Source organism: Protopterus annectens, chromosome 1.part0 (assembly GCF_019279795.1).
Source record: "Protopterus annectens isolate FY-2018-M chromosome 1.part0, PAN1.0, whole genome shotgun sequence".
NCBI lineage: Eukaryota > Metazoa > Chordata > Ceratodontiformes > Protopteridae > Protopterus > Protopterus annectens.
In genome coordinates, this window is record NC_056725.1 from 860,236,436 (window position 1) to 860,258,757 (window position 22,322).

The following is a 22,322-nucleotide window of genomic DNA, read 5'->3' on the forward strand; positions in this document are numbered from 1 at the left end:
CTCTATTCCTACCCATACTAATAAGCCATCCAACTCCAGTTCTCTTACTGGCCTGATTCTAGTCTCTGATCCACACAAATATCACCACCCAGAAAGAAACACTCCCAGACTCTCTAAGTGACCACTCTCCAATTAAAGCTCTAAGATTCTCACCACACTACACTAGACCACATAAGCATACCAAATGCTGTAGACTCTCTAAGTTCCATCCTGATAATTTTAACAACCTCCTCTCAGCAATAAATTGGTCCTTCCTAAACCAACTAATGCTTAACGAGGCAGTACTTAAATTCAACTCGATATTCCTAAACATTCTCAACTCCCTTGCCCCCATAAGCATTGTAAGAGTTAAATCAATTATATCCCCATGGCTTATACATACTACTCGTTCTCTAATGCAAACTAGAGATAAGGCATGGAAAAACGTGGTCTATAACTACGCTCCCCACCCATTTACTAAACTACAAAGAGCTCTGTAACCTTACCAAAAACCACATCAACAAAGACAAGAGGAATGTTTACAACACAACAGCAAACTCTCATATATCCAACCCAAAGAAATTCTGGCACTCCATAAACCAAATACTGCATCCAGGTAACCCCTGATCTCCTAACCCCTGCCTCAATAATACTCCCCAACAAACAGCATCCAATTTTAACACCTACGTCAGTGACTCCATTAGCAAAATGATAAATCCTACAAACTCAGACACCAATGCTGTTAACCCTTCAGACTTTCCCACCACCTCTAAATCCACAAATAATTTCTCTTGTAAACCAGTATCTATCAGATACATAAAATCCTTACTTCTCAAATTGAAACCCTGCTCCCTCTCAGTAGATAATCCACCTCCACTCTTCCTTCAGATAGCGGCAAACTCTCTAGCCCTACCTGTCTCCATACTTATCTACCACTCCATCACTGAATCCAAAGTTCCCTCGATCTGGAAACAATTCTTTACCTTACTCATACATAAAGGAGGCAATTCCACAGAAACTGCCAACTTCAGGCCAATAGCAATTGTATCACCTCTCTCTATAATATTAGAAAAATGTATGCACAAACAAATCCTGGATTACCTACTACAAGAAAAACTACTCACCCCAACACAGCATAGCTTTCACCCAAAACATAGCACATCTACATCTCTTCTATCCTTTATTAACACCATTTCTCTGGCTAGAAACAGTAACAAGCTAGTGTCATGCCTATTCCTCACTCTCTCTAAAGCATTCAACACTGTCTCCCAGCCCCTGTTGTTGGCCAAACTCTCTGACCATATTTTTTCCACTTATACTATTTCCTGGTTCTCTAGCTACCTTAATGACCAGCAGCAATCTGTTAAATGGCTCTCTACACTCTCCCCTCCTCTTCATATCAAGATGGGAGTTCCCTAAGGATCAGTTCTTGGTCCATTATCCTTCAATATCTTTACTAATCTAGACTTCCTGTCCACAGTCATCTCTTGTGCAGTATGCAGATGACTCTCTGGTAATCACCATTGCTGACACCCTCTCTGACCTAAACACCACTACGCAAAAATCCTTCATATCCATCGAAAACTAGCTTTCTAAGAATCAGTTAATCCTAAAAAGACTAAACTCTTTCTTCTACTACCAAAAATCCCAAACCACCTCAAATCTACTTTTTTTCTATCTTAACCTCTCAACAACACACCTATCACAGTTGAATCAAATATTAAGCTTCTCGGAGTCATAATTGATGACCAACTCAAATCTAACCTCCACATACACAACTGCATCAAAAAAAAAAAACAGCAAAACTTGGTCTTCTTTACAGAAAAAAACAATTCCTGCCAAAATCTCCCTCTCCCATCCCTACCTTCTCCCAAGTCTACTTTACAGCTCACAAATCCTCACCAACCTTCAAAACTCTCTCTTAGCAAAATTAGAAACTACCAATAATAAAATTGTCAGATTTGCTGCAAATCAAACTTGTAAATCTCACCACTGCCTTTCTCTTAACAGCTTAAACTGGCTAGAATTTCCCCACCAACTGCTCTCTCAGCTTCAGATCATTCATTCCATCCTGTATCTGCCCTCCTTCTGTCCCAACATCTCCTCTCTTGTCTCCCTCTACACCCCTCACAGGAATCTCCAAAAAACAGACCAAAATTTACTTCAAATCTATAAACCAAAAAGCAAAATAGGACAAAACCTTTACAGCTACTCCCCTGCCCTCCCTTGGAACAAACTTCCGCTGGATATTAGATATATTACTCAATTAAAACAATTCAAAACTGCCTAAAAAGCTCCTGGACCTGCCACTGCACACACCCTCCTTAACGGTTTACCTCACCTCTTCGGCTATCTACTACCTACCTCTCCCTCCTTTTTTTCTCAACCTTACTCAACAACTGTAACTGTAAATCCAACCTGTAACTAGCTTTAACTACCTGTGTGAACTATCTATTCTAATATGTTTATTCTAAGTTGCTACATAGCTACATCCTTAGTGATGGTTCTCTTGGCAAGACTGTATAAGTTTGTATATAACCTTGATGCCTTTACATTATTAGTTGTAAATTGTAAACTATGTACTAACTTCTTTAATACTGTACTGTACTTTTCTTATGTGTTAACTGTGGTGCTTTTCTCCCCGGGCCTCTGCTGAAAAAGGGTGACAGCTTAGTCAGACTAACCCAGTCAATAAATGTCAAATAATAAATAAATAGAGACATCACATAACTAAAACATCATATAACTGGTATAATATTTACCTCACACTTTACACTAGTATAGTTTACAGCAGTTTACTTGATTATCTACTATTGTCTTTTGGGTCATACTTACCTGGCGTACCACTTTACTTCCAGGAGAACCTGGATATCTCTCCACTAATATAGGCTGTAGATCCTCTTGCCACATTCGAGAAATATTTGTCTTCTCTGCTAATGCAAGGACATCCTCATCAGATAATGTGCTTGGCTTGTGGTAAACCTAAAAAAGAATGCAATAATGTAACAGAGTATGCAGAACTGCAAAATGGGTTTGTATATATACACCCATCTATCTACCTATCTATATGTATAGCTCTCTCTCTGCATACACACATATGTATATCCCTGCTATTAGCAAGGGTGGCTACAACCAAGATCAAAGCCGTTATCTTTTTTCACGATGCTTCAAAAATAAAAAATAAAACACAGCATTGATTTTTAATTAATAACTAAGACGGAGAACTGTAACACTGAATGTTATTTTATTTACTTTTTTTAGTGTTATTAAATACAAGGAAAGGTCTTTTTCTGTTACAATACGAAGCAGGCATCATTTGTAAAACTCCACCTAGTCAGGAAAGCTGAGTAGAGCAGAAAGATGGGAGTGCCTGTAGCACAAACTCTCCCCTAGTTCCAGAATATATAAACGGGCACCCTTTTACTTTAATATCTAGTTTTGAGTTCTAGTGTGTAAATCAACAAAATACCATAATCATACTCAAAGTCTGGGAAAATGTGTATTATTGCAGACAAGAATACTGGCAGCTCCAAAAATTGGCCACTGAAATGCACACTATGAAGTCATATGCCTTTTTCTGGTAGCAAATAGTTATGACAACAATCTATGCATTAACCTGTTCAACAGTCTACTTTTTCCTTCCATGCTCCATTCCTACCATCCTTGGAAGGATTGTGCAATGTCTTTTGAAGAGACAGATTTGCACTGCACACCCTGCTGCAGCTATTATCTATACAGTATTTAAGCCTGACAATTAATTCTTACAGCTTTCTATTCTTTCCTTGATCCCCCTTCCAAGACATTCCATCTCATGTTTTCAGAACTCAACAAATGGCATATTCAGACTGTAGCAGCATACCATCCCCTATAATGTCAAGATAGCACCAAATTATTCTTTAAAGCAGACAATTTATTTCCTTTTTTATTTACCCAAAATCCAAACGCATATTGAAACAATAACGGTTACATTTCACAACCTATTTTTTTCATAATCCAACCATAAAACTGATGAAACAGCACTATCCAGAATTAATTCACAGTCACAAATCAATAACAAAAAATATACATATATATATATATATATATATATATATATATATATATAACCCACCATTTTTCATTACTGACTGTCGAGTTCCATTAGTAGCAGTAGCATGTGACTGATGTGCCTTTTCACAGAAATATCTTTGATGATTATCTGGTTAAGTGAATTACTAAACACCACACAGCAAACAAGCAATTTAAGACTAAAGGTTGAAGCTTGCCTAGCTGCATCTCACCACTGGTTTCCCTAACTGAATTTTTTTTTAAGTTTTCATGTACACTACAGCTTATAATAAATGCTGAAAGAAATAAGCCGGAGATAGCAACACTGAACCTGTAGCATGTCTACAGAATAAAAAAGTACAGTACCTTATGCAGGGAAGGCCCTCTATATGCTGTAACTGTCATGTGAAATGCAGTGCAGTACTCGTGAAAAAAAGAACTGTATGAATAAAATGAAGAAAGTGGAAAAAATGCTAATGAGAAATAAGACTTGAGATTATCCATAACATATGAACGGGGGCGGCCACGGTGGTGCAGTGGTTAGCATTGCTGCCTCACAGCAAGAGGTTCTCTGGTTCGATTTTCGGCTGGGGTGCCTTCTGTGCAGAGTCTGCATGTCCTCCCTGTGGTCGTGTGGGTTTTCTTCGGGTGCTCCAGTTCCTCCCACATCCCATACATGCTGTAGGTGGATTGGACACTCTAAATTGGCCCTATGTGTGAGTGTGTACATGTGCGTGCATTCTGTGGAAGGTTGGGCACCGGGCTGGCAACGCGACACCTTAAAACTCCACTGCCAATCATGAGCGGACAGGTGATCCGCTGTGGCGACCCCTAACCGGGAAAAAGCCGAAAGAAGAAGAAGAAGAATTATCCATAACATATGAACAATGACAGTTCATACATGCAGTTAAACTTAACTACAATACTACTACTACTATGCTAGGATGTTTGCCCCCAATAGTGTAGGTAGAATTTGTGTAATGTGAGAAAGATAGTTCATAACTGACACTATTAATATGTCTGCCTCTGTCTGGACATGTCGATCATATGAAAAGTTTAAGGTTATAATCTGCACTTGGCAAAAGTGTGCCATTTGACAAACCCTTAAATAATGAAAGGCAACAAGACTGACAAGGTTTGTTGCTATATGTGAATTTGCTACCAGAGGCATAGGTAGTTTTTTTAACAGCAATTTTAGCATGTCTATCAGTGAACATAACTATAGATGTTCAAATAGATCACTGCTGCAACAACAGCATAAAGCTCTGTGGGATGTCCCTTGCCAAGGATATTGGCTGTCCAGTCTATTACAGCTTTTGGGCACCTTCCCCATACACCACATGTCTATTTAAGCACTAGAATGTGGTATTATAAATAGGATGTACAGGTGCCAAAATTCAGAGCTTTCTTGCCTAAGGAAGGAAGCTGCAGCCTACTGCTCCAGAAAATCCCATCAAATAGCCAAATGTCATGACAAGTCAAAAAAAAGGAACAAAAGTAACTGGGCCCCATCTAGTAGGGTATACAAGAAAAAATAAAAAGGGTGATGAAGAGAGGGTTTTAGTGCTGCAGCACTGATCTATGCAAACATCTACTGTTATGATAAGTTAAACATAACCATGCTATGTTTATCACTAGATCATTACTACAATATAATAAAGCTATACATGGAATGATTGCCAAAGCTTCGGAAATGAGGTTGGAGGAAAAAGGACCAGGAGTCCAGAAGACCTGAGAAAACAGAAGAGTCAATTTTATAGTGCTTAGTGAAAGTGTGTACAGATAGCTACATTCCTGTCTCTAGAATAGTTCAAGTCTACCCCTTTCGAAAAGGCTGCAGAGGTAGCCACATCTCTGATGGAGTGAGCCTTGAACTTCTTGGGGTGGGAGTGGCTTTTTTCATGATGAGAATAACAGAACTGAACAGTCAGACAACCATCTGGAAATAATTTGCTTGGAAAGTGGCTATCTCTTTTTCTTGCCTGCAAAGGAAATAAAGAGCTAGTCTACCATTCTGAAATATTTTTGTCGTGTCTAGGAAGTAGATAAGTTACATGTGGACATCCAAGATATGCAAAACGTTCTCCCCTCTGGTCCTGGGTTCAGAAAAGAATACAGGAAGAAGAACAGACTGATTCAAGGTAAGCTCAGAAACAATTTTAGCACGAAGGTAGGGTTGCTTCTAAGATTCACTCTGTCTTTATGAAAAATCAAAAAAGGCTGAGAAGACATGAGGTCTTGCAAATCAGATATTCCTTTAACCAAAGTCAGTAAGATTGTCTTTCAAGCCAGAAACTCCAGGGAAGGTCTAGCTGCATGTTCAAATGGATACAGAATCAGGTTTATTAATAAAAAAATTAGGATCCCAGGAAGGGGTTACCAGTTACCTAAGCGGTTTAATATGCAAAACCCCTTTCAAGAAGTGTTTTATCAATCTGTCTATCCATCCATTATTGCTGACTTGGTTGTTCCCACTAGGCTACTAGCCTCTTTTCAGGGGAGACACGAGGTAGTTATACTACTGAGGGAAATTTGGCCAGGACATCTAGGAGCTTTCCCTACTCTGGAGCTGCTAAGTGGCGACACAGGGCTATTGTAGTAGCTTCAGTTCACTCTGGGTTGGAAGGCAATGAAGCTGTTCCATTGAGCATGGAAAATTCTATAGTGGAAAAACGCTGTTTCTGTCAAAAATGGAGGCACACACATCACAGTTACAGCTTCAGGAGGCTTCACAACACCAGCATAAATTTCAGTGATGGAGGAGAATAAGCCTGGAGAAGGTGAGGTGATGTAGTGGAGTAGGGCAGAAGGATCTATATTACGCCATCGAAACACCTTTGCATTGAATACCATATCGTCAAGTATTCAGCAAAATTCACTTTAGCGATTCACTGAATACTTAAAAGGTAAACAAGTACTTGCCCCACAACCCAATGGAACCAAATCTACCTAAACAAGACCCACCATGTGGGGGGCTGCATGCCCCCCCAACTAAATATACCAACTCCGAGATCGCACTACAGTGGAGGAAAGGGCAGAATTGTGCAGTTGGCTAACTACGTCATTGCCCTTTAAGTATTCAGTGAATTGTGGAAGTGAATTTTGCTGAATACTTGCTGACGACGTGGCGTTCGATGTGAAGAAGTGTTTCAATGGCGTCATACAGACCAGGGCAGACTTTGTATGGAGAAGAAGAGGAGAGTAATGGAGCAGAGACAGCAGAGGAGAAGAAGAATGGGAGAGATGAAAAGGGAGCACATCTGGCTGGTGGAGTAGCTGGCGTTAACGTATGTTCTGTATGAGGGTTGCAAGCAATATGAAAAAATAACAAGGAGAAGAAAAGAATGAAGAAGGAAGTTTGGCAGTTAAAAGAGTGACATATGCAGCAGTAGATTTAGCAAGCAAACAGCAGCCATATATAAAAATAAAGGAGAAAATATTCTGGAGAATAAGGAACAGAAGCCTGCAGTTAGAAGAAGACAGGTGGTAGGAATTAAACTAAAAAAAAAATCCATTAAGAGGTACTATATGTTTGACAATATTATTTCACCACTGGTATTTAAAGTAGCATATTAAAACTCTAATACATTTAGAGACTGAATATTTTTGTGAAATGACTTTTGAAATGCTTTTGTTGGCAAAACAATTTATAAATGATGGTGAAAAAAAACACCTTATTAAGTCATTGTTTACCATAACTTAAATATACACATTAAAAGAAAACTGTTGGTACAGTTTAGAACCACAGACATTTACTTAATATTTGTTAAGCGGCAAAGTCCAACTGGGACAAAGCAAGCCCATTTTCAGTGGTGGCCTGGGGAGAAATGCTCTACATGCATATCTCTGGAATGTGGAAGGAAACCAGAGCACCCACAGGAAACCCACGTGACTACAGGGAGGACATGCAGACTCCGCACAGAAGGCACACCAGTTGAGAATCAAACCAGAAAACCTCTTATTGTGAGGTGACAATAATAACCGCTGCACCACGGTGTCATCCACAGATGAAAAGGAACTGAAGCCTATATTTTTTCAAAAGTATCTCTTAAAATACATGACATAAAAAGAAAAGTACTGGATGAAAAAAAATTATGGAGGGGTGCTTAGGAGGTATGGGTAAATCCAAATGAAGAAGGAGCCAAATGCAGCACATACCTAATGGGAATGTAAAATAATAGAAACAATCTAAATTATTATTATTATTTTTTTTTTTTGAGGTGACATGTCACATTTTATAGAGAACTGAACAAAGGACCATGTGGTCAATGTACAGAATGTGGTCATTTGACACCAAATTATAGTAAATGTGGGAATGACAACCATTTTTGTTTTGATTGTCTTTTAATAATAGATGACAGTGAACAAAGTGAAAAGGAACACACAGAAGTAATGGAGAAAAGTGGAGAAATGGAAGACAAAACACAAAAAACTTCAGCATAAAGAGGAAATTAGGTTCAGGGAATTCCTAAAATAATGCAGAAAAGAGGTTTATAGCAAGAAGGAAATTTTAGTGTACAGGAAGAAAAAAAAAAAAGAGAGGGAGAATGTATTTTGTGGAAAATAAATATGATGTACTTGATTTGAGGAAGAAGAAGGGGGAATTAGTAGAGAATTGGAAATTCCAGTGATGAAGTCTATACGGGGCAGGGTAAGGAAAATAAAAATAAAAACAAAAGACAAGATAAAAACTGATGCAAAAAAGGAAAAGGTTAATGTGTTGTTTCTACATGTAAATACCATAAAATGATACAAGAAAAATGGTACTGTTTGAATGGTGGAAAAAAAAAAACTAATGTAGAAGTAATTTATTTGCAAGCTATACAGTGTACACAGACAAGTAAAACAGAAAAAGGGTGTATGTTCTGGGATTATAGGACTTACTAAAATGAAGATCTGAATAGAATGGATGTGACAGTACAGTTAACCCTTACGGTATTATAATGTATGTGACTTAAAAAATGAAGCCACTGGGATTTATTAACTGTTAAATGCATATAATAATGTCAGTGAAATAAAGAATATGTTTGAAAAAATAAAATTATGCAATAATTAACATAATTTATTATATTAGTTGAGGATGTGCAGCAGGTACTAATGGAAACAAGAAGACCTGTTACTAGAAAATCATATATTAGCAAATGGAAATGTTTTTTTTCTAGTTGTTGCCAACAACATAACCAGCACCCAATCCGGGCTAGCTGTTCTCTGGTTTTACAATATCTGTGTGAGTTACTATCCTTTCGCCTTTCTTATTCCTCTACCAAGGTTCATTTATCGGCCATTTCAACATGTCTGCCCATGGATCCTCCTCTTTCAAGGCAGTTTCATGTAAATGTTCTTGAAAGAGGTTTTGCATAAGAGGCCTCCAAGTCAATCGGTAGCCCCTCCTTGAGATCTTAATTTTGTGTTAGAGAAACTAACGTGTTCCATTTGAATCAGTTGACCTGGCTGACATAAGATTTTTAACATGGGAAAATAGTTTTACTGATTGTTCTAAACTCTGCAAGAAGGAAACCTACTTCGTTTTCCACAAGGACTAGGTTTCTTTGAGAACTAATCCTTCTTTTATGCTTAAGGTGATATTCGAGTTTACTTTAAACCAAAATATCCATCTCCTTGTTTTCTTTCTTGAACCTAAAAAATGAGGGGGTAAGAATACTCCATACCTTGGATGCCCACCGACAACTCAGGTACTGTCTTGACAGAACTAAATCTTTCACATCTTCAGATCAGTCGTTCATTTCTTGTGAAGGTAAGAAGTGACATCCTCTGCAGTAGCCGCATCCTCCCCTCCATTCCCCCCTGGTTTTCTGATGTGTTTTTTATGCCAGGGTGTGCACATTTATATTTTGCTGTTCCTAGCCTTGTCCTTTCAGCACTCAGCCTCTCTCTTTCTGTCAGGAAAGCTTTAAAGGGCTTCATGCCCAAACTTGCCTTTTAATCAGCTCAACTCAAGCTGCCTGACAGTTTGGATGCACAAAGTAGCCCTGAAACTTTGGAAGCTGGCCTGCTGTAATACCCTTGGCAGAATATAACCCATATAGCTAAGGCTACTGCAGCAGCGATCAATATGAAGAACATAGATAATTTCTCCACTGGAGTGGCAGAAGATCATTTTTTTTTCCTGGCTCATATTCCCAATTTTCTGAAGTAGAAACCAGGAAGAGACAATTTAAACCCACTTCCTGCACATCAGAATCAGAATCAGAATATGAAGGGGGCAGGGACCTCTTTCTTTTAGAATATGAAGACATTATCTGAAGAGACTGGAATGCTTTAAATAAGCCTTTGGTAAAAGTAAACCACTCCTCCATTGAAGAAGGAGTCAAAGGAGCAAATGTATCTTCAGCTTAGGAGTCCTCTTCCTGGAAGTCTGAAGGGAAAAGCAGAGTTCAAATGTCCAGTCTTCTCCCCTGGTTTCTGAACCTTCAGTAATGCTCTGTAAAGGTTGGATGTCAGTCTCCTCCTCTGGTCCTGTAAGTGTGGTTCTCCCTTATCCAACGTGGACATATGAGTGGCCTTGAGTGATGTGCCAGTCTTCTGCTATTAGTGGCTTCATGAGAAGCAACACCAGAAGAGTTGAATGTAGCTGATGGATGGTACAAGGGCTCAAACATGTACACAGCAGAGCTATCCGTCAAAAGCTGTGGCAGAGAGGGTGTCAGAAAGGAAAAAGAAGCCTCTTTACTAATTCTTCATTTCTTTAGAACCTGAAGAGGAACATGTAAGGAACTGGAACTTAGCTCCATAACTTTACAGGTTAAAGCTTTCAACTTCTGGTTATCTAAATGAAGGATTAAGGAATTATGCCTGCTTGCAAAGGTTTTAGGAGTTAAGGATTGTCAAAAAGAACATGACTGAAGGTTGTGCACCCCCCAAGCATAAAAGAAAGGTGGTGTGGTAATCTTTATAGGAAATCTGTTCACCAGACAATACATTCCCTTTCTCTTAGATATCAATCACAATAAGGAAGGAAGTCACCAACAGGGTACAAAACTACCTGACTGCCAAACTTTGAAAACACAGCTAATACTGTGCCTTACCAGTAGTTCCAATGGCAAGAAAGTTCTGAATTTTTGTACCTTTATGTCTTCTTTTACACCGACACACTCTGATGCCTCTTCAGATGTACAAGTGAGTGAAAGGAGTCCTAAAGTTTTGGAAGCTTGCCAGGCATCCAGCTCTTTGCAGGATTTGATTCATACAGCTTACGCTACTGCAACAGTGATTTAATGATAACCATTTATTATTTTCACTACTGTTAAAGAAAGAAGCTGATAAAAATATCAAAAATGTTCAATGGATTGGCAAAGGAACCAAGATACCGGGGGCAAATAATTAGAGAGTGAAAGGTAATACAGTGGGATGAGGCTAAGCAGAAATTTGCATTGTAGTTTAGAGACCGCCTTCCCTACCATGGATTGATATCAGAGTACAGGTAAGGAGAAAGGGATAGCGGAGTGTTAAATGAAAGACTAGCTCTAGAAGAGTTTTTTAATACAGTCTAGAATAAAAGCTGTTGCTAAAAAAAGGATAATAAGTAAAGCATATAAAACATTCCATAATAACAATAAGAAACAGTCAGAAGAGGTTAGAAAAAATTGGGAAGAGAGACTGGAAAAGCAATTTTACAAAAGAACAATGGCTCCCAAGTATGTAACAGAGTCCAGAAGGTTTAGGATTTTTGCTTGGAAGTGTTTGCACAGGTATTTTTATACTCCCAGTAGACTTCAAAGAAATTTTCCTCAGATAGATAGTAAATGCTGGAGATGTGACGGGAAAGAGAAAGGTAACAAGGAACATGCTTTTGGGATGTGCAATGACATAGCAGATTTTAAAATTACACTATAGAGTACTCTGTTAGGAATATTGGGGGAGTAAACAACTATAGCTAAGGAAATGATTATTTTGAGCTGGGAACAAGGATCTGAATTGCCATTCAATTATATAAAACCTGGGGGGCATGCTTTCAAACAACTGAAAGGCAAGGAGAAAGAGCTTCCATCCACAGTGCTGGTGACCCATGATTAAATTATCACTGGAGGGCAGGCAGGGAGGAAAAGGAGAGAATATCTGAAAGCCAGTTTTCACTTTCTGAATTGGGATAAGAGCCATTTCATAACTGTTGTTTTGAGGGTTTCAGGTAGGTGACTTGTAAGCTTGATGCACATAGTAATGTCTGTGCCTTCAAAAGGTCACGAAGAAGGCGTCTTTGCCCAACAGCAAGAGGGCATAGCCAGGAAAAAAAAAAAAAAAAAACATCTCTACAATGCAATAGTCTCAGGGAACAACCACTCAATCCTTGCCCTTGAGTGGGACTGAATGAACAAAATACGTAACTGCTGGGTCCTGGGTGCTTGAGGTCAGCAGAAGGGTATATATAAATAATGTTTTAAGTATGTTGTTGTAAAGCTTAAACGCATTTCCTTTTTTTCTGTCACAGACAAGATGCACATCAAAGCAAGCTACAGAACAGCATATAACCTAAAAACCTAAATGGTTTACCTGCAGTTTCAATACCATTCTGTTTGCCTGTTTTGTTTTGCATGACTATTGAAGAAAATACAACAGTGAACAACCGGTATACCCAAGAATCATTTCTACAGTTTACACACTGCTTAAAAATGTGGACATTATATTATGGTCTTTTTAATATGGAAATGCTGTTTTAAGGATGCTCACAGTATGTTCACATGAAGTCAAATCTATAAAGCTATTCAGTTGTTGTTAAAAGCTCAAATAAGCTTCCAAGAAAAAGTAACTTGAATGACAAAGCTCCTTAACCCTCCATATAGGGGGATGCACTCCCTAGTTAATGTAACTACTTCCAATGTGACTAAAACTTGTGGGTAAGCCATAAATTCTTTAATCAAAAGTCCAATCCGTTAGCTTCTAATGAATAGGGTTCACTGTATTCACAGAAGGCCAAATGTGTAAATACCATTTTAGAGACAACCCTTCTCTCCTAGACATGTAGAACATGCTCTCTCAAGTATTTTCACATCCTTTTTTGGAAGAATTTCTGCTTGCTGGTATTCATCCTGTGATGATAATAATGATGAGTCCACTTTTCCAATCACTCATAATGGTAGAGCTTCTTTTAAGAAATAAAAAAAGAATTAAGCTGCTGCATGACTGGGATCCACAAAGGACCTGTACACATACAGTGCAGCGACATTAATGTCATATCCACATGTTAATACACACAGGTACAAGCAAGTAAAATAGTGTAGAACACATAAGCTGCAGACAAATAAAACAGCATTTACCTATGTGGTTTAAAAGGTCAGTATCTGCCATGATGAGCTACTTCTATCATTTCCCAAATTCAATTTACTTTATTCAAAATAAAAAACAAACAATTTTTACATTCTTATAACTGCAGAAAACAGAAACGGTCTGCCCCTAATAAAGCACATATAAAATTTAGCTATTTTCAGCACCAGCCTAAAAACTTAAGACAATGTACACAGGAACTGATGGCACAAACCTTAACGTTACTATTCCTCTTGTATATTTTAATTTTTTCTTGTTAAATTAAAAAAAACGTCTGCAGATAACCCAAAAAATGCATGTCTTTTACAAACAGCATTACATAAGAACCATCGTGTTTTCAGATTTATAGCTCCCATTCCAATGAATGGAAAATGTTTGACATAAAACTGTCATTATTCTACAACGCTTATTTCTCATGGGTTTTCACAGGAAAGTCTTTCATAGTTGGATACATTAAGACAGAACAGTCTTTGAGCTGTCCAGACTTACTATTTTGGCTGTGTGTGTGTGTGTGTGTGTGTGTGTGTGTGTGTGTGTGTGTGTGTGTGTGTGTGTGTGTGTATACACGCGCATGTGCGTGCTTGTAAAAATGTAACCATTACTTTCAAAGCCACTGCATTGTTGTCCACCCTTTTTTTTATACAAAATACGTACACCCCTGCAACCATATATTCAACAAGTAAGCTGCAAAGAGGCAGGTCCAGGGAACGAGACCTTGCATCTTCAGTTGAGTGAACTTGATATATAGTACCACCATTAAAGGCTTAACATTTCAGCTGTCAATGAACTATGAACTTTAACTATGTGTGTGTGTGTGTGTGTGTATGTGTGTGTGTGTGTGTGAACATGATCTAGTAATATGTACAAATGTGTATTTGTATGGACATGCATGTGAATGTGAACTGATAATGCGTGCATATGTATATTCACACGTACCTGAAACCACACACGCATACACATGTACACACACCATAATGTATATATATATATATATATATATATATATATATATATATATATATGTGTGTGTGTGTGTGTGTGTGTGTGTGTGTGTGTGTGTGTATGTGTGTACGTATATATATGGGGTTACTTACCTTAATCGACAGAGCAAAAATGTCGATGAAAAAAGGTCGGCCACAAAAGGTCAGCAACATAAATGGTAACAGTCAACTGCACATGCATGAGGAAAACCCTTGCCACACGCAAACAAAAAACGAATTACATTTTTTTTGCAGGGAGAAAAGCCCCTCTGCACCCCGTGTGGGGGGCTGCACCCCTGCACCCCTGCTAATTATAATACATAATTATAATAAAGAATATTTCGCCACCATGGAATTGTCCATCTAGCATACCTGTCAACCAATTGTGATCGATCAAGCAATTGTTGATATTTTGTTGTGTTTCCAAATTCAGGAGTTCCATATATATATGGATGGATGTCAGTAAATCAAAAATTTGAAACATCACAATGCAAATGATCGATCATGATCATGCACCCCCAACACTCCCTGGTAATTATGTGTATTAACTCTGAGAATGCACTATAGTGGGAAAAAGGCAAACCCCCCTGATCCCCACTGCACCACAATCTTGAACATACAGAAAAAAAAACTGCATTTTCAATTAGCTGATTTTCAATTTGCTGTACCAGCTTTTTTCCCCATTCAACAATTGTCTTTCAGCAAGCAGGGTGGGAGGTTGGCATAACGGTTAAGGTGTTTACCTTACAGACATAAGTAATTGGCTAGGTTTAAAATGGCCCACAGGGGCAGTTTGCCTAGTACTAATCTATGAACCTACAGTACAAAATCTATCAACTAGAATGTAATCCATAGATACACACACACAAGAAAACTTTACATCTAGACCATGTTTGATGTCAGGTCTCATAATATAGGCAAATGTCACATTAGGACTGTTCTAGGTTCTGCAATACTATGATAAATAGGTAACTACAGGCTATAGCACTACATACAAATATAAAAGATGCTGAATGAAGGTATATAAACAATGACCACTGTAAATGACAGTTACTACCATATCCCTGTACGTTGATACACATAAGCACATGCAAGTAAATAGCATACAGTGAATAAACATTCATACCATAAAAACACCATACTAGCAAGTCACATTGATACATCACACAGTGCTGCATCATATACAAGACAAATAAAAAAGGAACTTGTAAGTTCATCTGTTGAAAAAGCGAATGCCCTATCATTGGGCACTCTATTCTTGATTCAGACCTTTCAAGAGTAGATCATGACAGGAAAACATCAGGCAAACTAGCCAGCTGCAATGGTATAGGGGAATACAGTCCTGGCTATGGCTCCAGTAACCCAAGTTTGATTAGCGGCTCAGGCTCTTGATGGAGCAGACAGAGGAGGAGGAGGTTGAAGCAGAGTTAGTCATATGCTGTCACATACCTTTGGAGAAGTGGTAGTAATGCAAATGTGAAACCAAGGGGTAAGTGTTTGATAGGTGGCAGACTTCATGCACCTGATCAGGGACGACACCATGGGCCTCTGATTTATGCCTAACTTTTTGACCCTTGTGAGGACCATCAGAAATACCCTAATAGTCAGGAAGCCAAGAAAGGGTGAAAACAGCCCTTATGGCTGCCTGAATGATGGCCCCTTCTAATGGCGCTCACCCTATGGTTGTCTAGAACCCACCACCACAAGGGAACAAATGGACTCAAACCCAAGAGGGGGAGGTAAGCAGGGATCTTACCAAAAATTTTGTGTCATCCCTTCATCAAGGCAGTAAGCTGAGACTTCTACAGGTGATATGGACTCATTATGGGACCTCAGGCACAGCTATAACTAAACACCAATATTAGCAGACATGCAATTATGCACTGTCGCATTTCTTTCAATGCAAACAGTGTATTCCACATTAGAAGAAGTGTACTTGTCAAGTAATGAAGCACTAAAGATTTTTTTCCTCACTTAAAATGTAAAGCTGCTTAATTTCCTTTAACAGATTGTGAGTTACAGTACGCACACTAAAGTACTTAAATATAAACAAACAAAACCAAATGCATGGCACACTAGTATTTAAAGACACGTAACTTCATTTTAGAAATACAACAAAAGCAGTGCATATACACACACACACATACACGTACATATATATATATATATATATATATATATATATAGATATATATATATATATACATATACACACACACACACACACACATACACAAATACCAAATTTCGGTATTTTCAGACAAAATAATGAAAGTGCAGTTATTTTAAACTAAATATTCCCAAATGTTAGGTTTTCAAATTTACGGTAGTAGTGGTGTGGTGTGTAGCCTATAGTATGCTGTCTCTTTAAGGGACAGTGTATTCTGGGGGTTAGATATGGTGGCCAATGTGTGCTTATGTCCAGAAATAGGTTAAGTATGATTTTTTATGGGTTTTAGTGTTTTCTTAATCTTTGTGGAAGTGTTAGGAGTCGGTTGGGTTAGGTAGATGATAGTGGGTTTTTAAGTGTTGATGTTTGTACATGTGTAGTGTGTGTGTTTTTCACAGGTGTATGTGTGAAAGTGTGCAGTGGACTGTAGGACACGTAGCAGTCGCAGATTGTCGTGCATCTGTTTTTGTTTGTGTGGTGGAGTCTGTGTTGAAAAACAGCGTTGCATACTGAAACTTCGGTATTATGAAGTTTCAGTATTTTGACATTCTTTTTTTAGTTTTTCATTGTAGTGGGTTTTCAACTTTCTTGTCTAGAAATACTGAAATTCGGTATTTCATTATTTTGAGATGTGAAAGTGGACCCATATATACACACACACACGTGTGTGTGTGTGTGTGTGTGTGTGTGTGTGTGTGTGTGTGTGTGTGTGTGTGTGTGTGTGTGTGTGTGTGTGTGTGTGTGTGTGTGTGTGTGTGTGTGTGTGTGTGTGTGTGTGTGTGTGTGTGTGTGTGTGTGTGTGTGTGTGTGTGTGTGTGTATACTGAATGCCTGGATTACTTTCTAGTTATTTTTTTAACATGTTAATGTGTCCACAGCTACTTTCCTAACCTTTGCATTACAAAGTAACCTTGTGGAAATTCAGTTTTGAAACATCTTCCAGATGACAGTTATCCCAACAGCTACTTCACTAAGTACAAAATAATACTGCTTTGAAAGCACATTTCCAAACTTTATTTTGAAAGCATATTTCCACATCATACAGCAATATGCAACAGTTTTCAGCACAATCAACATAAAGACAATACTAAAACAAAATACAGAATTCAAAGAGCAGAACACAGGCAGATAAAACCTATACACTATTAAATGTTATAGCAAAGTGGTGTGCTGCCAAATAATTTCTATCACCAAAAAACTGCAGGCTGGCTCACAGCACATTCAGAAGAGGGGTTTGCACCATATTAGAAAATATAAGGTAGTTACTTAAGTCACAGAAGATACTTTAGATAATCCAATATACTCCCATCCTGTTGAACCTTGCTGTAGGCCAGTAATTCAGTCTATGCCAGGCCTTTGCGTGCAGCAGTTTTTGGACACAACAGAATGTATAGCTTTCTTCAATGATTAGAAGTGGTATGAACTACAAATGTAGTCATGAATTTTGGAAGTTTGCATCAGTTTGTACACCAAATTCCAGACTGTGGTTACCCCCCCCAAATATAGCCAGACAGACAGAAAGACACACACACACACACACACACACACACACACACACACACACACACACACACACACACGACTAGAGATGGATCATGGTCAAATGGGGCACTAGGCAGGGTAATGGATTGCCCCCCCCACCCCCCACCCCCCCAGCCATTCCATTGTCTCATTACTTGGCTATTTCTCTCCAGTTACCATAACCAGTATTCAAACCTGTCAGTATGATACTATTTTCTTCTTTACTTCTACAATGACTACAGATATTTGGATTCAATTTAAAACTTTTACTTCGGACTTTATAGCAAAAACACTAACAGATATTTGCTAAACTAAACAATATGAAAACAGACTTAGCCTTAACAGTAAAATTCTCTGCCCTTGAAAATCACATTCATTGAAATGGCACTGAAACCCACATTAAAAAAAAATGCATCTGGCCAGCTGCGGATTAAGTTTACCTTTGGGCTGTTTTTAAACCATAGGCTTCTTGCACACATTTGCAAGACCATGCATATATACTTGTTCTTTGCTTTATCTTCCTGAATGTTATTAAGTTATATTCCTTGTATAAAACAGAACTACTTATTAGAGTGTACTGTAAATTTGTAGTTTTGAACATTTTTCCAGTAAGCAATGAAACAAAATGTATGAACCAGTAATGACAAAACTGCCCATTTCAGGACATTTCAACCAATAAAAGGCCACTCAAACTTCAATATGCACAATTTCTGCAAAAGTAAGTCATCTGAATAATTCCACATTATAGAGATCTGTAACTAATGAAGTGGTTGCTGCTAGCAAAAAACTTTATATGTCATTGTTTCATCTACAAATTCAGTGTCTGCTTCCCTTGAAGAATACATTGGCTATGTTAAATTTAAAAAAAAATGGTAAGTTGGTAATATTGCAATAGGGAATGGATGGCCAACTGACAACAGGTTCATAGTTACTAGGTATCTCATAGGACACACTCAGGACTGCAGCACCCCCACCCCTCAAAGTACAACACAGTATCAGCAATCCATCTACATGCTGTGGGATTACAACATACAGCCTTCTGTATCAAAAGCAAGTATGCTACCTGCTGTGCTACTAACACTGCTTTCAAATTCTATAGCACAAACAGTGACAACCATTTGCTAAACAAAACAGTTGCACATTGAAAACAGACTTAGCATGAGCAACAGTAAACTTCTCTTCCTTTGAAAATGTATTGAAACTTTTAGTTATGTACTCACCATAACTTCAGATGTTTGGGATCCATCTCGCCTACATTCTGACTGATGGGTTCGGAGCCGATCCCTCGGCTCCGACTCGGCACGCTTATGCCAAAGAGCGAAGTCTCTTATTGGCTGAGCTTACTATATCCCAGGATGCACCACTACCAGTCCCCCAGATCTAGTTTGTCCGCATACATGCACACATGCACGCACTGCTTATATAACATCGTCAGATGAAACAAGATAAAACAGTAGAACTCAAAACCGTTCAATCTCTTCTGATCTCCAAGGCCGGGGGAAGGAGGGTGGGTATTAGGAATGTAGGTGAGATGGATCCCAAACATCTGAAGTTATGGTGAGTACATAACTAAAAGATGTTATGTGATCCTATCTCGCCTACATTCTGACTGATGGGACAGCGTCCCTAGCACCTGAATCCTGGGTGGCTCACTGGAAAACACTCCTGAGTACCGTGGAACCAAATGATGCCCGCCCTTTAGATGCCACATCCAATTTATAGTGGGAAATGAAAGTGTGCGGGTTGGACCAAGTAGCCGCAGCACAAATCTCAGAAATAGCGAGCTTGGAATGAAAGGCGATAGAAGTAGCCATAGCTCTGGTTGAGTGAGCTTTGATAGATGTTGTAAGTTGCTTATTTGAAGAGGAATAAGCCTGAGTTATACAATCTCTAATCCATTTGGAGATAGTAGCTTTTGTGATGGTTTTACCCAATTTAATGTCTGAGAAGGACACAAACAACTGGTCTGATTTACGAATTTGCTGAGTCCTGTCTAGATAGAAGCGCAATTGCCTGTGAACATCCAATTTATGGAGAGTGTATTCCGCTTCGTTGGAGCATTTTGGAAAGAAAACTGGCAGCTCTAGAGATTGTTGGAGACAGAGATTAGAACAAACCTTTGGGACAAAAGATGGGTTAGGCCTAAGTGATACTCTATCCTTGTGAAAAATCAAGTACGGTGGTTTGATAGATAGGGCTTGAAGCTCTGAAACTCTTCTTGCAGAGGTAATTGCAACTAAGAAGGCAGTTTTCCAAGACAGATATTTTAACTCACATGTAGCAGCCGGTTCGAAGGGGAAGATGTTAAGGCACGAAGCACCAAATCAAGATCCCACGGAGGCGCAGGATGAAAAACTGGGGTCTTAACAGCCCGCACCTTTAATGAAAGTTTTGCATAATCTGCTGCTCATCAACGGTGGATCCATGGATTCGTGAAATTTAGAGATAGCTGCCAGTTGGACTTTAATAGTAGAGACTGAAGATCCTTGATTAAACAAAGATGTTAAAAATTTCAAAACCTCTGGGATCGGGGCAGTGATAGGGTCTAAGCCCCTGAGTTGAGCCCAGATAGCAAACCTCTTCCACTTACTGAGGTACAATTTCTTAGTGGTGGGTTTGTGGGCTGAAAATAAAATGTGAATAACTTCCGGGTCTAAGGTGTGATTTCTGACTAAAGTCGGAAGTGGAGGAGCCAAGCTGTCAACTTCAAAGTGCGAAGGGACTGGTGCTGTCGTCCCGACTGATGAATTAGCAGATCCGGAGTTAGATCCAAAACCCAAGGATCGTCCACCGCATGTTTCTTCAGGTAGGGAAACCATACCTGACGAGGCCAGTGCGGAGCAATTAGTATCATTGTGGACCCCAATAGAGAAGCTTTCTGAATGACTTTGGGAAGAAGTGGAACCGGAGGAAAGGCATAAAGTAGCCCTGTTGGCCAAGGTTGTGCTAGAGCATCCATAGCTGCTTCCCCCTGATGTGGAGTCAAGGAGAAGAACCTTTTGCACTTTGTGTTTTGTGGTGTTGCAAACAGGTCGCAGCACGGCGTCCCCATCTTCTGAAAACCTGAGCTGCTACTGTTTGTTCAGGGACCACTCGTGAGGAGAGAGAATTGTCCTGCTTAATCTGTCTGCCAATATATTGATTTCCTGGAATGTGGGTCGCTACCAAGAAACGGTTGGTAGCTACAGCCCATTCCCACACCCTCATGGCCTCTCTGCAAAGGGGTAAGATCTGGTCCCTCCTTGTTTGTTTAGGTACCAGACCACCGACATGTTGTCTGTGTGGATAGCGATAATGCCTTGAGGGAGAAACTTGTGGAGGGCTTGTAGGGACAGAAGTACAGCCCTCATCTCCAATACATTGATGTGGAGAAAGGTTTCGTCTGGAACCCAGGAACCCTGAACTAACCTGCCCAGACAATGCCCCCCCCACCCTGTCTGGGAGGCATCCGTCGTCAGGGTGGCTACCGGAGGGGGGATAACAAAAGGTCTTCCCTGATTCAGATTGGACGGCTGAAGCCACCAGCGAAGGTCCCGTTTGCACGTTTCTGTAATCATAATGGGGTGATTGAGGGGAAGATTCTGAAAGGACCATTGAGTCGATAATAGCCACTGAAGAATCCTCATGTGCAATCTTGCCAGAGGAACTAGGAGAACCGTGGCAGACATCGAACCTAAAAGTTGCAGGACCATCCTGGCTGGGGCTTTGGATCTTGAAAGCAGGGCTTGAACTTGACCTTGTAAAGTTTGAATCCTTTCGGTAGGAAGAAAAACGCGCATCAATTTTGAGTCTATCTCTGCTCCTATGAACCTTATGCGCTGAGAGGGCAGCAAGACAGACTTTGACCAATTGAATGTAATTCCCAGGGTAGCACCCAGGGAAATGGTGGCTTTGAGGTTGTCCATTAGTAGATGACTGGTGGTGGCAGTCAGGAGCCAGTCGTCCAGATAGGGAAACACTTGGAATCCAAGACTCCTCAGGTGAGCAGTTACTACTGCCAAACACTTGGTGAACACCCTGGGGCTGTGGTGAGACCAAAGGGCAGTGCACAAAATTGGAAATGACTGTCTCCCAGGCTGAAGCGCAGATACTTCCTGGACGCCCGATGTATCGGAATGTGATAATAGGCGTCCTTGAGATCTATGGAGCACATCCAAACATCCTTCTCCAACAATGGGAGAATGGATTGTAACGTGACCATTCGGAATTTGGATTTCGTGACGGATTGGTTTAGTCTGCTGAGATCCAATATTGGTCTCAGGTCCCCTGTCTTTTTTGGCACTAAAAAGAACCTTGAGTAATTTCCGGATCCGATCTGGTCTGTGGGGACCGGTTGGATGACTCCTT

At 39.5% G+C, this 22,322-nt stretch overlaps 1 protein-coding gene across 1 annotated transcript in view; it reads right to left on the reverse strand.

The window, feature by feature from the left end:
- The window catches only part of QPCT (glutaminyl-peptide cyclotransferase), a 1,088,038-nt gene that overhangs the window by 677,159 nt on the left and 388,557 nt on the right, over positions 1–22,322 (reverse strand). The window contains exon 2 of the mRNA XM_044063686.1: positions 2,815–2,961. Coding sequence (XP_043919621.1) covers positions 2,815–2,961 — 147 coding nt within the window. The remainder of the gene's footprint in view (positions 1–2,814; positions 2,962–22,322) is intronic.